Consider the following 14,054-nt stretch of genomic DNA (forward strand, 5'->3'; position numbering starts at 1 on the left):
GATGGTATAATGAAGCTTTGCATGAGAGTGTTAGGGCACTCAGACATAAGAGTGTCCGAAGCCCATCAATGTTGGTCGGAAGACAACACTTAGGCAGCGATATAAAGGATGGTTAGGGGTTTATATGGCAGATGAGGGGTTGAGAGAAGGGCATGAGCAGAGGCTGGAGTGCTAAGGAAACAGGATGCCTTTCAAAACTGACAAGACATTGAATATGGGTGGACCCAAGGAGATGAGACTGGATGGCTTACACAACGTGTTAAAGAACAGGGAGACTGTAAAGGATTTGAAGCCAAGAAAAATAATTTGAGCGATACTTCTCTCAACACTGTTTTGAAAAATGGCAAAACCAGAAGAAAAGAGAAGTGTTAGAATGCTCTCTCTCAAGAGTCCAGGCAAGAGATGATGGAAGTCTGTATATAAAGCGTGGGTGATTTGGTGGCAGGCTGAGCAATTGAAGTGGCAAACAGAGGGAGAGGTAGGATATCTGATTTAAAGTGTGAGATCAGGGGCTGGCCCAGTGGCATAGTGGTTACATTTGTGCACTCTGTTTGGTGGCCTGGGGTCCGTGGGCCCAGATCCTGGGTGCAGACCTACACATCACTCATCAAGCCATGCTGTGGCAGTGTCCCACATACAAAATAGAGGAAGACTGGCATGGAAGTTAGCTCAGCAACAATCTTCCTCAAGCAAAAAAAGAGGAAGATTGGCAATAGATATTCGCTCAAGGCCACTCTTCCTCACACACGCAAAAAAAAAGTGAGTAGATCAGTTCAACTCACTTTTGAAACTCAGGAGCAGAAAGAGGTGGTGAGTTAAACACATATAAAGCTGAAAAAAGTTACATAAACAAACAAATCATAAATTACATATAAAAGGAAACATAAAAATCAGACACAGAAAGCAAAGGGAGAGACACTGGAACAGTTAAGATGATAAAGGTAAACATTTGGTTGCTCAATTAAAATGCAAAAACTTAGCATGGATGGAAAAGCAAAATCCATTTATTTTCCTTTAGAGAACACCTAAAAATAATAATATATATATATGGTGAAAATCTCAATAAATTTCCTAAAGTAATACTTGCACTGAACATATTTTCTAACTGTAACACAATAAACCCAGAAATAAATTTGCTTAATGTTTACCATAAGAAAAAGCCCAAGCACTGGAAATTGAAAAACAAATTTAAAGAGGGAATAAAAAATGCAAATTGAAAATGAAAATACTATATATCAAAATGTATGAAATGTGGACAATACTACACATAGAAACAAGACATAGTCTAAATGCTTTAATTACTAAAAAGCAACCAGCAGAGTAATAAACATACCAGGCAAGAACTAAAAGAAATTCCATGTTAAGTAACAGTTAGAAAATAATGAAATGTTTAGAAAATAGAAAAAAATTGGAACATCTACAGCTTTGACAATAAGGAATTCATTTTTTTAAAAAAGCTATTACAAACAATGGTATTGGTATATTTTTTGCCCTGAAAATATTCACAATATTTTGTTAATTGAAAGACAACAGGTTAACAATAGTCAATGTATTTTCATTTTTTATAAAGTACATATGGGTAAGCATAGAAATAAAATAATAAAGTAACATTTATTAAGTGCACATGATGTACCAAGCACTGTTTAGGTGTTTCATATACACTGATTGATTCATACTCATAAGAAATCTATGTAGTAATTCTAGGAATTTGCCCAAGGTCATAAGTTATCAAGGGGCAGAGGTCTGGAAGAAGGCACATCAAAATGTTAATAGTATTTGTTTCTGACTGATAGGATTAGAGATGACTTTATTTTGTTTTAAATGACCTGTGTTTTCAGTTTCTCTACAATGGATATGTATTACTGCAATAGATAGGTAGTACGTGAAATAAAGGGTTTTTAAAAAATGGAAACAAGATATTTAGTTAGGAAACCAAAAAATGAGTAAAACGACAAAAATCTGCGAGAAGAGTCTTTGAAAAACAGTGATAAAATGTCTGACCATTTCAAGGACAAAAGACAAAAATTTAAAGAAGCAAAATTAGAAATGAGAAATGGAATGGGCAACAGCTAAGATATTTTAACTAAAATATCTATAAATAACATCACGATATATTTTAAAACATCAGTGAACTAAATAATTACCTGGAAATAAATAAAACAGACTCCAATAGATTTATAAAAATCTGAATAGAGGCTTGCAAATGTTAAAGATTTACCTTCTCCGAACGGCTTAAGGCCCAGATAGTTTCATAAACTATTTCTTTTAAACCTTTAAAAACAGTAATCCTCAGGCCTATTCATATTCAATCTATTCAATATATCTAACAAATACAGCAAAAACCTGATATCAAAACCCGAAAATTGCAACACAAGAGAAAAAATTATAACTAATCATGCTTACAAAATTGACTATAAGCATTCTATATAAAATACTAATACAACTGTGGATATCGTGACTTATAATAAGAAATATATATTTGGTCCTCATCCCTGTTTCTTGGCACACAGCTCCCAAAACTCTTGGAATTTCCCAAAGTGATAAGGGTCTTTCGCATGCTAATGAGATGACTGGTGGCTAGGGGTTCCCTCAGAATGGGGCTAGTGACCAGGGCAACCAATCAGCTCAGGTTAGAACTTTCAGCTCCACCCTCTCAACTTCTGGGGAGGGGAGGGGGCTGGAGGTTGAGTTATCACTAATAATCAATGATTTAATCAATCATACCTATGTAAGAAAGCCTCCATAAAAATCCCTGAACTGCAGACTTCAGAAAGCTTCTAGGTTGCCGAACATACGGAAGTGCTGGAAGGACGGTACACCCCTCCATGAGGGCACGGAAGCTCCAGGTCCCTTCAGCCCCATCTTTAGCCATATGCATCTCTTCCATCTGGCTGTTCCTGAGTTATATTGTTTCATAATAAATGGGCAATCCAGTAAATAAACTGTTTTCCTGAGTTCTTGAGCTGTTCTAGCTAATGACAGAACCTAAGCAGGAGGTCCTGGGAATCTTCTGTTTGTAGGCAAGTTGGACAGAAGTGGTGGGTAACCTGGGGCCCCACACTTACAAATGGTGTCTGAAGCTGAGGTCGGGAAGAAGCTGTTTTGTGAAACTGAACCCTTAACCTGTAGAATCTGATGGTAGATAGGAGATAGATCTCCAGGTAGATAGTGTCAGAATTGAGTTTAATTGTAGGACATTCAGCTGGTGTCTAAGAATGGCTTGGTAGGAAAACCCACATATTTGTTGACCAGAAGTACTGAGAGTAGAGTGTTGAGTACACAGAAAACAGAGGAGTGATCTTCCTTTTCAACACGGTAATCCCCATGTCATATACTCTACTCAATTCATCTAATAAATATAGCAAAAACCTGATAAATAAGACCTATAAACTGCAAGACAAGAAAAAAATCATAACTAACCAAGCATACAAAAGTGGATATAAGTATCCTACATAGAATATTGATATAATTTAGTAGTAAATCAAAAGAATAGGGGGCCAGCCCATGGCTGAGTGGTTAAAATTCTGTGTGCTCTGCTTCAGTGGCTTGGGTTCGCGGGTTCGGATCCTGGGCACGGACCTGCTCCACTCATCAGCCATGCTGTGGAGGGATCCCACATACAAAGTAGAGGAAGGTTAGCACAGATGTTAGCTCAGAGTTAATCTCCCTCAAGCAAAAAAAAAAGGGGGGGACGATTAACAATGGATGTTAGCTCAGGGCAAATCATCCTTCTCTCCAAAAAACAAAACAAAAAAAGAACAATTAACAATGGCTCAGTTAGATATACTCACAGCACACAACGATGGTTTAATATTAGTATATCCATTAGAAATACATTCTCTAATATGTCAATAGGTCAAAAAGGAAAAACATCATATACAATTATTTTAATAGATGATGGAAAAGTTATTTGTTACATTCAACTTCCATTCTGGCTTAAAAACTCTAAGAGAGGTAGACATATAATAATAAGTCTGTAATATGATAAAGAATACCAAGCTAAATAAAATTGTCAGCACTGCTACACCAGACTCTCTAGTGACTAGATATATTCCCTGTAAATCAGGAAAAAAACAAGGATTAATGAAGATGCCTGTTGAACAGAAGGTACAGGCCGTTCCAAACCACCCATCCACATGTTTGTCTCTTTGAGGTCCTTCTCCTCTTCAGGGATGGGACCAAGTGAAGTGAGGGAGGTCTCTAAACTGTTGAATTTAAGGAGACACTCTTGGGGGTTTGGAATTGAAGGGTTGGCCCTTGCGTGACCCTGACTGTGAGCAACTCCTTAAAGTGGGTGCTGTCAGAGCCTCACTTGCCTCAACTAGTCCCAGCCCTGCTCAAATTCCCTCTCCTGCATACTTTACTAGCTCTCTCTTCCTGAAAGCTCAGGTCTGCCATTTGCAGCCAGCCAGCCCATCTCCAGAACTGCAGATTTCTTAGGAAGAAATTATACAGCAGTCAACAACGAGCCACGTTTCTGAGTTTTCCAACTTCTCTCATTGACTAAATACAATTACAGCCTCCCCAAACCTTTAGTCCTGTTCCCAAAGAAATCAACTTCATGAATTTGCTAGAGTTAATCTCCGAAGAGCAGATTCTTTTATATCTACAACATATGTGAGAAATTTAAAAGTTGGGAAATTAGTTTTGGTTTTTTTCTTTTTTTGAGGAAGATTAGCCCTGAGTTAACATCTGCCACCAACCCTCCTCTTTCTGCTCAGGAAGACTGGCCCTGAGCTCACATCCGTGCTCATCTTCCTCTACTTTATACGTGGAACGCCTACCACAGCATGGCTTGACAAGTGGTACCATGTCCACACCCGGGATCCGAACCAGCGAGCACCGGGCCCCCGAAGCAGAACATGCAAACCTAACTGCTATACCATGGGAAATTAGTTTTCAAATCTTTTTTTTTTTTTTTTTGAGGAAAATTAGCCCTGAGCTAACATCTGCCACCCATCCTCCTCCTTTTGCTGAGGAAGACTGGCCCTGAGCTAACATCCATGCCCATCTCCCTCTACTTTATATGTGGGATGCCTGCCACAGCATGGCTTGACAAGCAGTACATAGGTCCACACCCGGGATCCGAACTGTTGAACCCCAGGCCGCTGAAGCAGAACGTGCGAGCTTAACCGCTGCGCCACGGGGCTGGCCCCAGGGAAATTAGTTTTTAGATATTTCTTACAATATATATAACGTTAGGGTCCCAGACAAAATATTTTAACAACTTATTGCCAATTATTCTCTCTAGCTGAAAGAATTTTAAGAGTAAAATAAGATAATGTATGTGGAAAAAAATTTGAAAGTAAAACTACTACATAAATGTTGACTATTATTAGTTACTATTCCCTTTTTATCTAAATGTATCTTAGGCATATGGTCATATATTATTAGAATGCAGCATATTACAAGAGCAAAAAACTAACTATTTTTGACGTAATACTAAAACTTAATAAATAGCGCTTTGGTAAAGCTGACTGAAGAGTGTTACAATAACTTTACTTTGTATAAATCTATAGACGACATCATCCTAATGGCCTAAATCCAGGTGCTTTCTTTCCACATGTTGAAAGAAATAAAAACTGACAGTAAAGTAGTCTATTTGAATATCCTCCATGATATTTTCTTCTTTGAGAGGCAAGTGCTTGCTATTGAACATGTTTCTCAAGATACAGCAGAGGCTTACCAGACTGAAGGTGCATCTAAGGGATCATTTTACAGAAACATCCATCCCAAAAGGTGATAATTTTATTGAAACCAAACTATTTCACGTAGGAACAAGATAGGCCTACTACTCACATAAATAATCTAATTAAGAGTCAAGAGTACAAGATATTTAAAAATATAACAATAAATTTTTAACAGAATAATTTATCTCTACCTTATCAATAAATGTCAGCCTAAAATAGTTTTAGAAAGTATTCCCTAATAAGCTAACGATCAACATTTATTGAGTATCCTTTCTGGAATTTTCACTAGTAGACTAATGATTATACCACTCACCTAATCGCATCATTGGTCTCTGTAACAGCTCTCAGGTACTCCTTCAAATAAAAATAATCAAAGCAGTATTTCCGAATCTTATAGCCTCGCCATCGCCTCTGAATCTATTGAAGTAAAAGAAAAAGATAAAATATGCCAGAGAACATTTTTTTAGTGAAAATATTAATAATTCTTCAAAATCAAGGTCATGATGGATGATAACTAATATCAAACAAAGTGTTAGGCTTTTCCACTAATATAACTGTTTATATAGTTGCAAATGTAAGTTTTACCCACAGATTTATCATAAAATATTATAAAGACAAAAACATGTCATTATACATATTTTTAAAACATTTATAATTGCCTTACAAATACTAAATGTGAAATTAACTATTGAAAGATTAAAAATTTGCTTTACCATTTCCTGCCATTTCCACAGCCTGACCACATGGATCTTTTGTTTTTCATAACCAACTGACTTGAAGATTGCATTTGGTCTCATGGAAATCAATTTTTTAATGGGCTTTTTAAATTCAGCGGTATCAAAGTCTCTAAACAAAGTGTTGTCTTGTATCTTCATCATGACATTTTAATACTTCTTTAACAACAGTTAACATTTATTGAGTTCTTACTATATACAAGGCACTATTCTAAGAGTTTTGCTCTCATTTATGTGTTTAGTCTTTAGAATACTGCTATGAGATGAAATACTCATGGGATACTGCTATGAGATGAAATAGAATACTGCTTAGGGATGAAAAAACTGCTAAAGAGAAGCTACGTAATTTTCTCATAATTATACAGCTGCTAGTGATGGACCTCAGAGAGCCCATTCTCTAAACCACTGCAATATGGAACTGGGAACAAAGTGAACTGCAATTTTCAATGAATGAACATTTCTGTTGAAAGTATCTGTTTTTTTCAGATGAGAGGGATGTTGGGGGAGTCTAAGAGAAGATACGTAAGAGGGCTGCTAGATGCCTTATAATGCCCCAATAATCATGAGAATCAGTCAATCTCCCCAAGCTCTATCTTTGCTAATATTACCTCTATTAGAAAAACTCAAAACAAAAAGAAAAATGTATAGGGGCCAGCCTGGCGGTGCAGCGGTTAATGCACACGGTCCCCTTCTTGGCGGCCCAGGATTCGCTGACTCGGATCCGGGGTGGGGACATGGCACCACTTGGCAAAAGCCATGCTGTGGTAGGCATCCCACATAGAAAGCAGAGGAAGATGGGCATGGATGTTAGCTCAGGGCCAGTCTTCCTCAGCAAAAAGAGGAGGATTGGCAGTAGTTAGCTCAGGGCTAATCTTCCTCAAAAAAATAAAAATAAAAATGTATAGATCTTAATTTTGTAGGAAAAAAAACTCAACTTCTTTAAAAGACTAGAGACAGAAGAAATAGCAAAAATTGAAAAAATGTTCACTTAGCCTTGCATAAAGATTTAACTTTATTCTCTAAAATTTTCTAGCAGTTTTGCATACATTTATGAGTTATTCACATATTATATATGATTCTCTTTCTTGATACGATGTCCTTCCAATGTTTTGCACAGTTAGCTAGGCTAGGAACACACATTTTCACTAAACATTATTTTTTTTTAATAGGAAAGAGTAATTACTATAGAGATTATACCTAAGTGCATTTGGTTTTATCTCATTTGCCTATGATTTTTTAACTAAATATGTTGAGTTTACAATTTTTATAACTTGAACATTGGAGCTATAGGAATAAATAGGAAAAATGTTTTACTTTAATTCTGATCCTTTATTTTTCTCTGTTTTAAAATATGGCCATTTAAAAGACTCTAAAGAAGTGTTTTAGTTAACCCCAGTATGAGAATGACTAAAATAATTGAAGTTATGCAAAACTGCTTGTAAGAACAATTAAATCAAAGACAATAATTCCAGAAAGTAAAACGAAGTGAAATAGCAAGCTAATGCAACAACGTTATAGAACGTCTTTCCAAATATTTTTCAAATGATCTTATTTTAGAGATTAATTCTTTAAATGCAAATTAATTTTTCCAAAATTATATACTCAATTTAGAAACTATCTCCCTCTAATTTGACCAAAATCATATTACAACTGATAAGGAAAGAAGAGGAATTGACACAAAGCACTTTCCTAATGAAAAAGAATCATCAATTGGAATATGTATACATGTATAAATCATACATGCAAATAGGTGAATATTTTCCTGGCTTATCTAATTTAATCATTACAGTCTCATTCTGAGGTAGAAATTATTATTAGCCTCATTTGATAGAAGAGGAAATTGGTATTTAGAGACGGTAAATAATTGCCTAAGGTTATGTACCTGGTTGGATAACTTCAAATGTTTCAGCATACGCTTACTGCATGCATAGTAATGATCGTATTAAAGAAGAAAAGACTTGTAAACAAAAGTACCTACAGAAAACCCATCATCAGCAACAGGAGTGACTCAGGAGGCAAGAGAAAATATTGGGATATCAAATAGTGTTAAGGGAGGCACTACCTATCACATGAAAACATCATTAAGTTCTAAATAAAATAAGATTAAATGTGCCAGGAAACATAAAAGATGCATGCTGGAGTGTCAAGAAGGAAAGAGGAAAATGGTGATTTATGACTACGTCATATCAGCGTAGTGGGCATGTGAGTGGGTGAACAGACCGCCATCCAGTCAAGAGATTGCTAACTTCTTTCATTCTCATGATAACCTTGTGAATAGGCCATGATCTCTGTTAGAAATGGAGAAACTGAGGTTAAATAACGTGATCAAGGTCACATAACCAGTAAAAGAGGAAATAGCAGTCAGGATACAAACGGAGCTCTGTTGTGGTCCAAAGTCCACTAAAACATCTTATGGATGGATCAAGAAAGAGAGAAAGAGCGCGTGGACGTGTTACAAAGAGAGAGAGCACAGACGTGTTATAAAGAGAGAGAGCGTGTGGCTGTGTTCTTAAATTTAAAAGATATCATTTTCTTATACCACAGGGAGCCCAGTTTAACCAACAGCTAATTGACATGATAAGACACAATATGCTGAGGTTCTACTGTACTTCCTGTTATAGGAACAAATGACATATTGAATTTCGCCTAAATTTCCTGTTGATATCCCAGTACTAGTGAATAAACTTTTAATTAGAAGGAAAAGTACTTTCAAGAGGCAAGATGACTTTTGATAACATTTCTTCTTAATTTCAAGGTGAAGGGGTTAATACTTCCAAAAAACAAAAGGGAGGGGCTAGTATTCATGTCCTTCAAAGTAATTAGCAACTTTCAAAAGTGATTGGTATAAAACAATTATTGTCATTGATCAGCTCTGAATAGATAATTTTAAACAAAGCCATTGTGTGCTCAGCAGATTACAGCTTGTTAACGGGCAAGTTCTAAATGACCTCTTAAGCTAGTCAAATCAATGATGCATATTCCTCATTAAGTAACATCAAAATGTAAGTGGTCTTATAAATAATGTTTATTTTAAGCCGTAAAACAAATGGCAAAACCTTGCTATAGCAAAAGCCATCTGCTCATAGGAAAGAGTTTCCCTCCACTGGCTTTACTTTTATTCCTCAAAATTCAAAGTAACCGGAATGCTATCAAAACAGAGAAAAAAATAAGATTTTCTCACCTAAAATTAAAATGAAGACATGGAAAACAAATTCATCGATAATAACCTACCTAGTATTAATGCTCTAAATGTGTATGAGAGCAAAGAAGTAGAACTCAGTTATTCACAATTACACTATTAGAATGCTCAACATTCCACAAAACTCTACAGTGAGCACAGAAGAGTGGGTCTGCTAAATTTTCAAAGATGGGGTGTTTAAAATACAGTAAGTTCCAAGTTTTCATTCTAGCTGTCACTGCATTATCATGTCAAAAATATATATATATATATAAATCTTAACTAGATATTTTTAGCTAGCAGAAGATTCTGGATAATTATTCCAGGGGCAGTTTCTTCTCTTTAACATTCCATTTCCCGACTCTATCTGACGTTATACTTGCTTTCTCTACAAAGACATTTAATCATTTCATGATGATATTGGGACTAGAAGTAGCAGGAAGGGAGAAGAAATAGTCTTGCCTGATGATGGAACATTTAAATAGCTGTCCATCATCAGGCAAAAGCTCAGGATTGTTGAGATGGTCCCTTCCCCCATATTTCTTAGGCTGACATTTTGGGACGCCTTTTTCTGCATGAACAAGACTGTGTCTTACTCATTTTGTATTCCTAGAATCTAACATAACGTCTAGTATATGAGACCTTCAGAATCCTTTCCCTGAATTAATTTGTCTATTTAACTGTATCTATCTAATCTTAGAGTCATTATTCTAAACATAAATACTTACTTCATAGTATTAAAAATATGAAAATAGGATTATAAATAGTTTAGGACCTTGCGATGAATCCTTGTATATCTGACACATATTTAACCATTTTTATTTTTATTTTTTTGAGGAAGATTGGCTCTGAGCTAACATCTGTCACTAATCCTCCTCTTTTTGCTGAGGAAGACTGGCCCTGAGCTAACACCCATGCCCATCTTTCTCCACTTTATATGTGGGACACCTGTCACAGCATGGCATGCCAAGTGGTGTATAGGTCCATTCCCAGGATCTGAACAGCAAACCCTGGGCCACTGAAGCAGAAGGTGCAACCTTAGCTGCTGCGCCACCCGGCTGGCCCCCCATTTTTTAATTAAAGACACCATCTAAACTCTTCTCATATTTTTTTTATATCTTAAACACAAGTGGGAAATAAAATAAAATGGGTAATTGATGTTTCCAGTTAGATTAATTTTTGTAAATTAAAGTTTTTTATATAGATCCAGAGCTCTAAGAGGAAAAAGCCAATAAAGTTATGGTTATTTTTCAAGTGGGTTGTTTTAGTCTAGCGCTTCTCTTGTTATTATAGTTTTTATTTTCCTTAAAGTGAGGGTTTCTACCTGAACTAAAATGTTTTGGGGCACTAATTTCAAGTTAAATCTTTTAAAACAACTGCAATAATAAAGGATCAGTGAGAACCTCCAGGTTCCAGCAAAATATCTCTAAGTAAATATATGCGATTGACCAATAAAAGGTTTCCAGGGTAAAAGGAATTCTACCGGAAACAATCAATTACATCTGTAGTTCTTTAAAACTCTGTAAGCTTTCGATTATCACCATTTTTCATTCCTCATAGATCTTTGAAACCGAAAGGAAAAAGTCTGATAACATTTTTGTTTTTGAGGAAGATTAGCCCAGAGCTAACATCTGCTGCCAATCCTCCTCTTTTTTCTGAGGAAGTTTGGCCCTGAGCTAACATCTGTGCCCATCTCCCTCCACTTCATATGTGGGACGCCTACCACAGCATGGCTTAAGCAGTGCGTAGGTCCACACTGGGGATCTGAACTGGTGAATCCAGGGCTGCCAAAGTGGGCCATGCAAACTTAACCGCTGCGCCACCGGGCCGGCCCCTCTGCCCAGTCTTTGGTCGGCCTGAGATGACACTCAAGTGCTTAAGTAGATGCCCGCTAGAACCAGAAATAGAGAGTTATTTCTGCCAGGCTGTCAGAAGATAGATAATTGTACATCTAGATGAGACAGGGAGAGAAATGAGTTGAGCAACTGAATCATAGCGTAAGATTTGTATAAGATACTGAAAGGTATCAAAGAAAGAAAACTGAAAATAAAAGTTGGAGGCCAAATTTAAATAAGATCCACAATGGCATGCCCAGGGTGCTGGAAGAAAAGTGGGACCCTAATCTGGAGCAAAGTAAAATTGAAGACCAAAAGGCAATAGAGTGTCACACAGAGAAACAGGGGGAATAGGGTCCCAGGAGCTAAAATAAAAATTTACTGAGCAATTTATTGCTGTATTAATTGACTTCACTGGCCTAGCAGCAAATCAGTAACAGGGGTTTTGTAAAGGCAAACTGTGGGTTCTGACAGTAGCTTATAGCATAGCAAAGCTCCTTCAAACTTGTACTTATCATGGTCCTTTGGCAAGGACCCAAAGCACCTGAGGTTTTGCATTCCCGTGCAAACTGCACTAACCAAATGTTACCTTACCATCCAGTTTATCCACACCACACACGCTAGTCAGGTAACAAAGAAAACCTTAAAGATCCCCCAGCAAAGGCTTAAATAATTTCCAATAAAGGCACTTGGGGACTTAGAGAAAAAGTATTTAGAACAAACGACTTTTATTTTACTCCTTGTTTAGAAAAGAATGAGTCAACATTCATTGACTTCTCCAGGGACATTTATTTAACCACCTACTATAAGTCAGGAACTGTAGATTCAGAGACTCAGAAGATAGGATCCGGGCCCCAAGGGGCTTACAGTGTGTAGGGGGTGGATGTAAATTAGTAAGGATAATAAAATGTTACAGGTTCTATAACAGAAGTATGCCAATGGTAAAATAGGAACATAAAAAGAGAGAGTGATCAATTCCACAAGGTAGGGGGATCATAAAGTCTTTAGACAAAAGGTGACCCTTTAAAAAATAAATGCAGCAAATCAGGCTACGAATATCTGTTACATAAAAAAATCATATACACATAATTTATTCTTCATTATAAAAGAGAGAGATCTGGTTAGGAATGGATAGGCTAAAACTAAATTTTTTAAATGCTTCTCTTTTCAAAAATGCTCCGCTAGCCTCTTGGGCAATTGACTATAATGTACTTGTTATGCTAGGAGTGAACAGTTAAATATATAACTTGCGTTTGGCTCAGTACATGAGGCAAATTAAGACAAAAATTTTCCTTATCGATTGTACGTGAAGATCCTACTCATGATTTGGGTACCTGTTTATCTATCTGAATATTATTGGCCACATAGATTTTTGGCAGTTATGTTACTCTTAGAGGTTCTTCTTGAATACTCACGGCCACCCATATTTAAATCATTTCTAGGGTAGTTATTGTAAACAAAGCTACTTGGTAGCTTATGATCTGAAAAGAAAGAGCTGTAGACATCAGAAGCAAAGCTTCAGCTACTGGTATCCAATTAGGGTTGTAATCTGTAGATGTGTACAACACAAAGCTTTGTGGACCACACAACGGTCTCTTCAGGCGCTCACTCTTGTAGAGAGCAAAAGTTTCAGAGCACCATCTTGCAAAAATCCATTTACCACTAGATTCAGTTTGGGTCTCTGTGACCAATCAATGCTAAAAATTAATCTCTGTTAGGGAATCACTTATGGGCTCTATGCAAGTGAGCCTCATTCCCGATTCCTCATCAAAGGAACAGGAATTACCTAGTCCATTACCAGGTTAAGCCACCCAACCTCTGAAGGAAGTCTTTGGAGCTCCTTGTTAGAGAAGTGTTTCTATCACAAATTTTCTACAGTAGTATTTACACACTCCACGTAGTCTTACAAAAATTCCTGAGAGTCTTTAGTGGATCATTCCAGACTCTAGGTAATGCTCATGTCTTCCTTCCCCTCACTTTAATGCCCACTGCATTTCCACTCCTACTCTTCTTTCTTGGAATGTGTCAAATAAAAAGCAAATCCTGACATAGTAAGGGGAGACTTCATTTGAAAGAATTATTGCAAGGAAGAGGGGGTGAGTGACCACTGCTATATGTGGAGGTGAGCTATCGCAATAGGGAGAACACTTTGACCATAGGAGTGCAAGCACGTCAAGGATTAGGCAAAAAGTGTTTCCCTTTTAGAGGAAGGGGTAAAAAGGCTAGAAAGAAGCAGATATGGGGAAGTGAGATGAAAGGGTGGCAAATTCAGATAGTAGACCAGAGAACGTTTTACCCTGTAGTCGGCCTATTTTCAGGAGGGGGTATTAAGGAGATGCTCTCTGCTGGCTGAAGTTCAGGGACCGGGGGAGGGAGCGAACTTAACCACCACAGTGTTAACAAACTATTTTTCCAATTGATCTATGGGGACAAGCAGTTCAGCTAATCATCTGTGAGATAAAGAATGGGAATTTAGGGAGAGTCTGTGTGTGGCCTCATCGTACATAAAGGAGCGGGAGCATCTGTGCCTCGTATCTAAGTCATATGGGGAGGGGTGGATTTTTGGCAGAAAGCTATTTCCAAAACACGAAAGGGTGGGGGAATTTTTAAACTTTGC

The 14,054-nt window shown here is 37.1% G+C and overlaps 1 protein-coding gene across 2 annotated transcripts in view; it reads right to left on the reverse strand.

Moving 5' to 3' along the window:
* SPATA17 (spermatogenesis associated 17) overlaps positions 1-14,054 on the reverse strand; it is a 197,225-nt gene that overhangs the window by 149,911 nt on the left and 33,260 nt on the right. For both annotated transcript variants that reach the window (XM_001490428.5, XM_014738070.2), the window contains one exon: positions 6,004-6,107. In XM_001490428.5, coding sequence (XP_001490478.4) covers positions 6,004-6,107 — 104 coding nt within the window. The remainder of the gene's footprint in view (positions 1-6,003; positions 6,108-14,054) is intronic.

The sequence above is a fragment of the Equus caballus genome, chromosome 30, assembly GCF_041296265.1.
Source record: "Equus caballus isolate H_3958 breed thoroughbred chromosome 30, TB-T2T, whole genome shotgun sequence".
Classification (NCBI taxonomy): domain Eukaryota; kingdom Metazoa; phylum Chordata; class Mammalia; order Perissodactyla; family Equidae; genus Equus; species Equus caballus.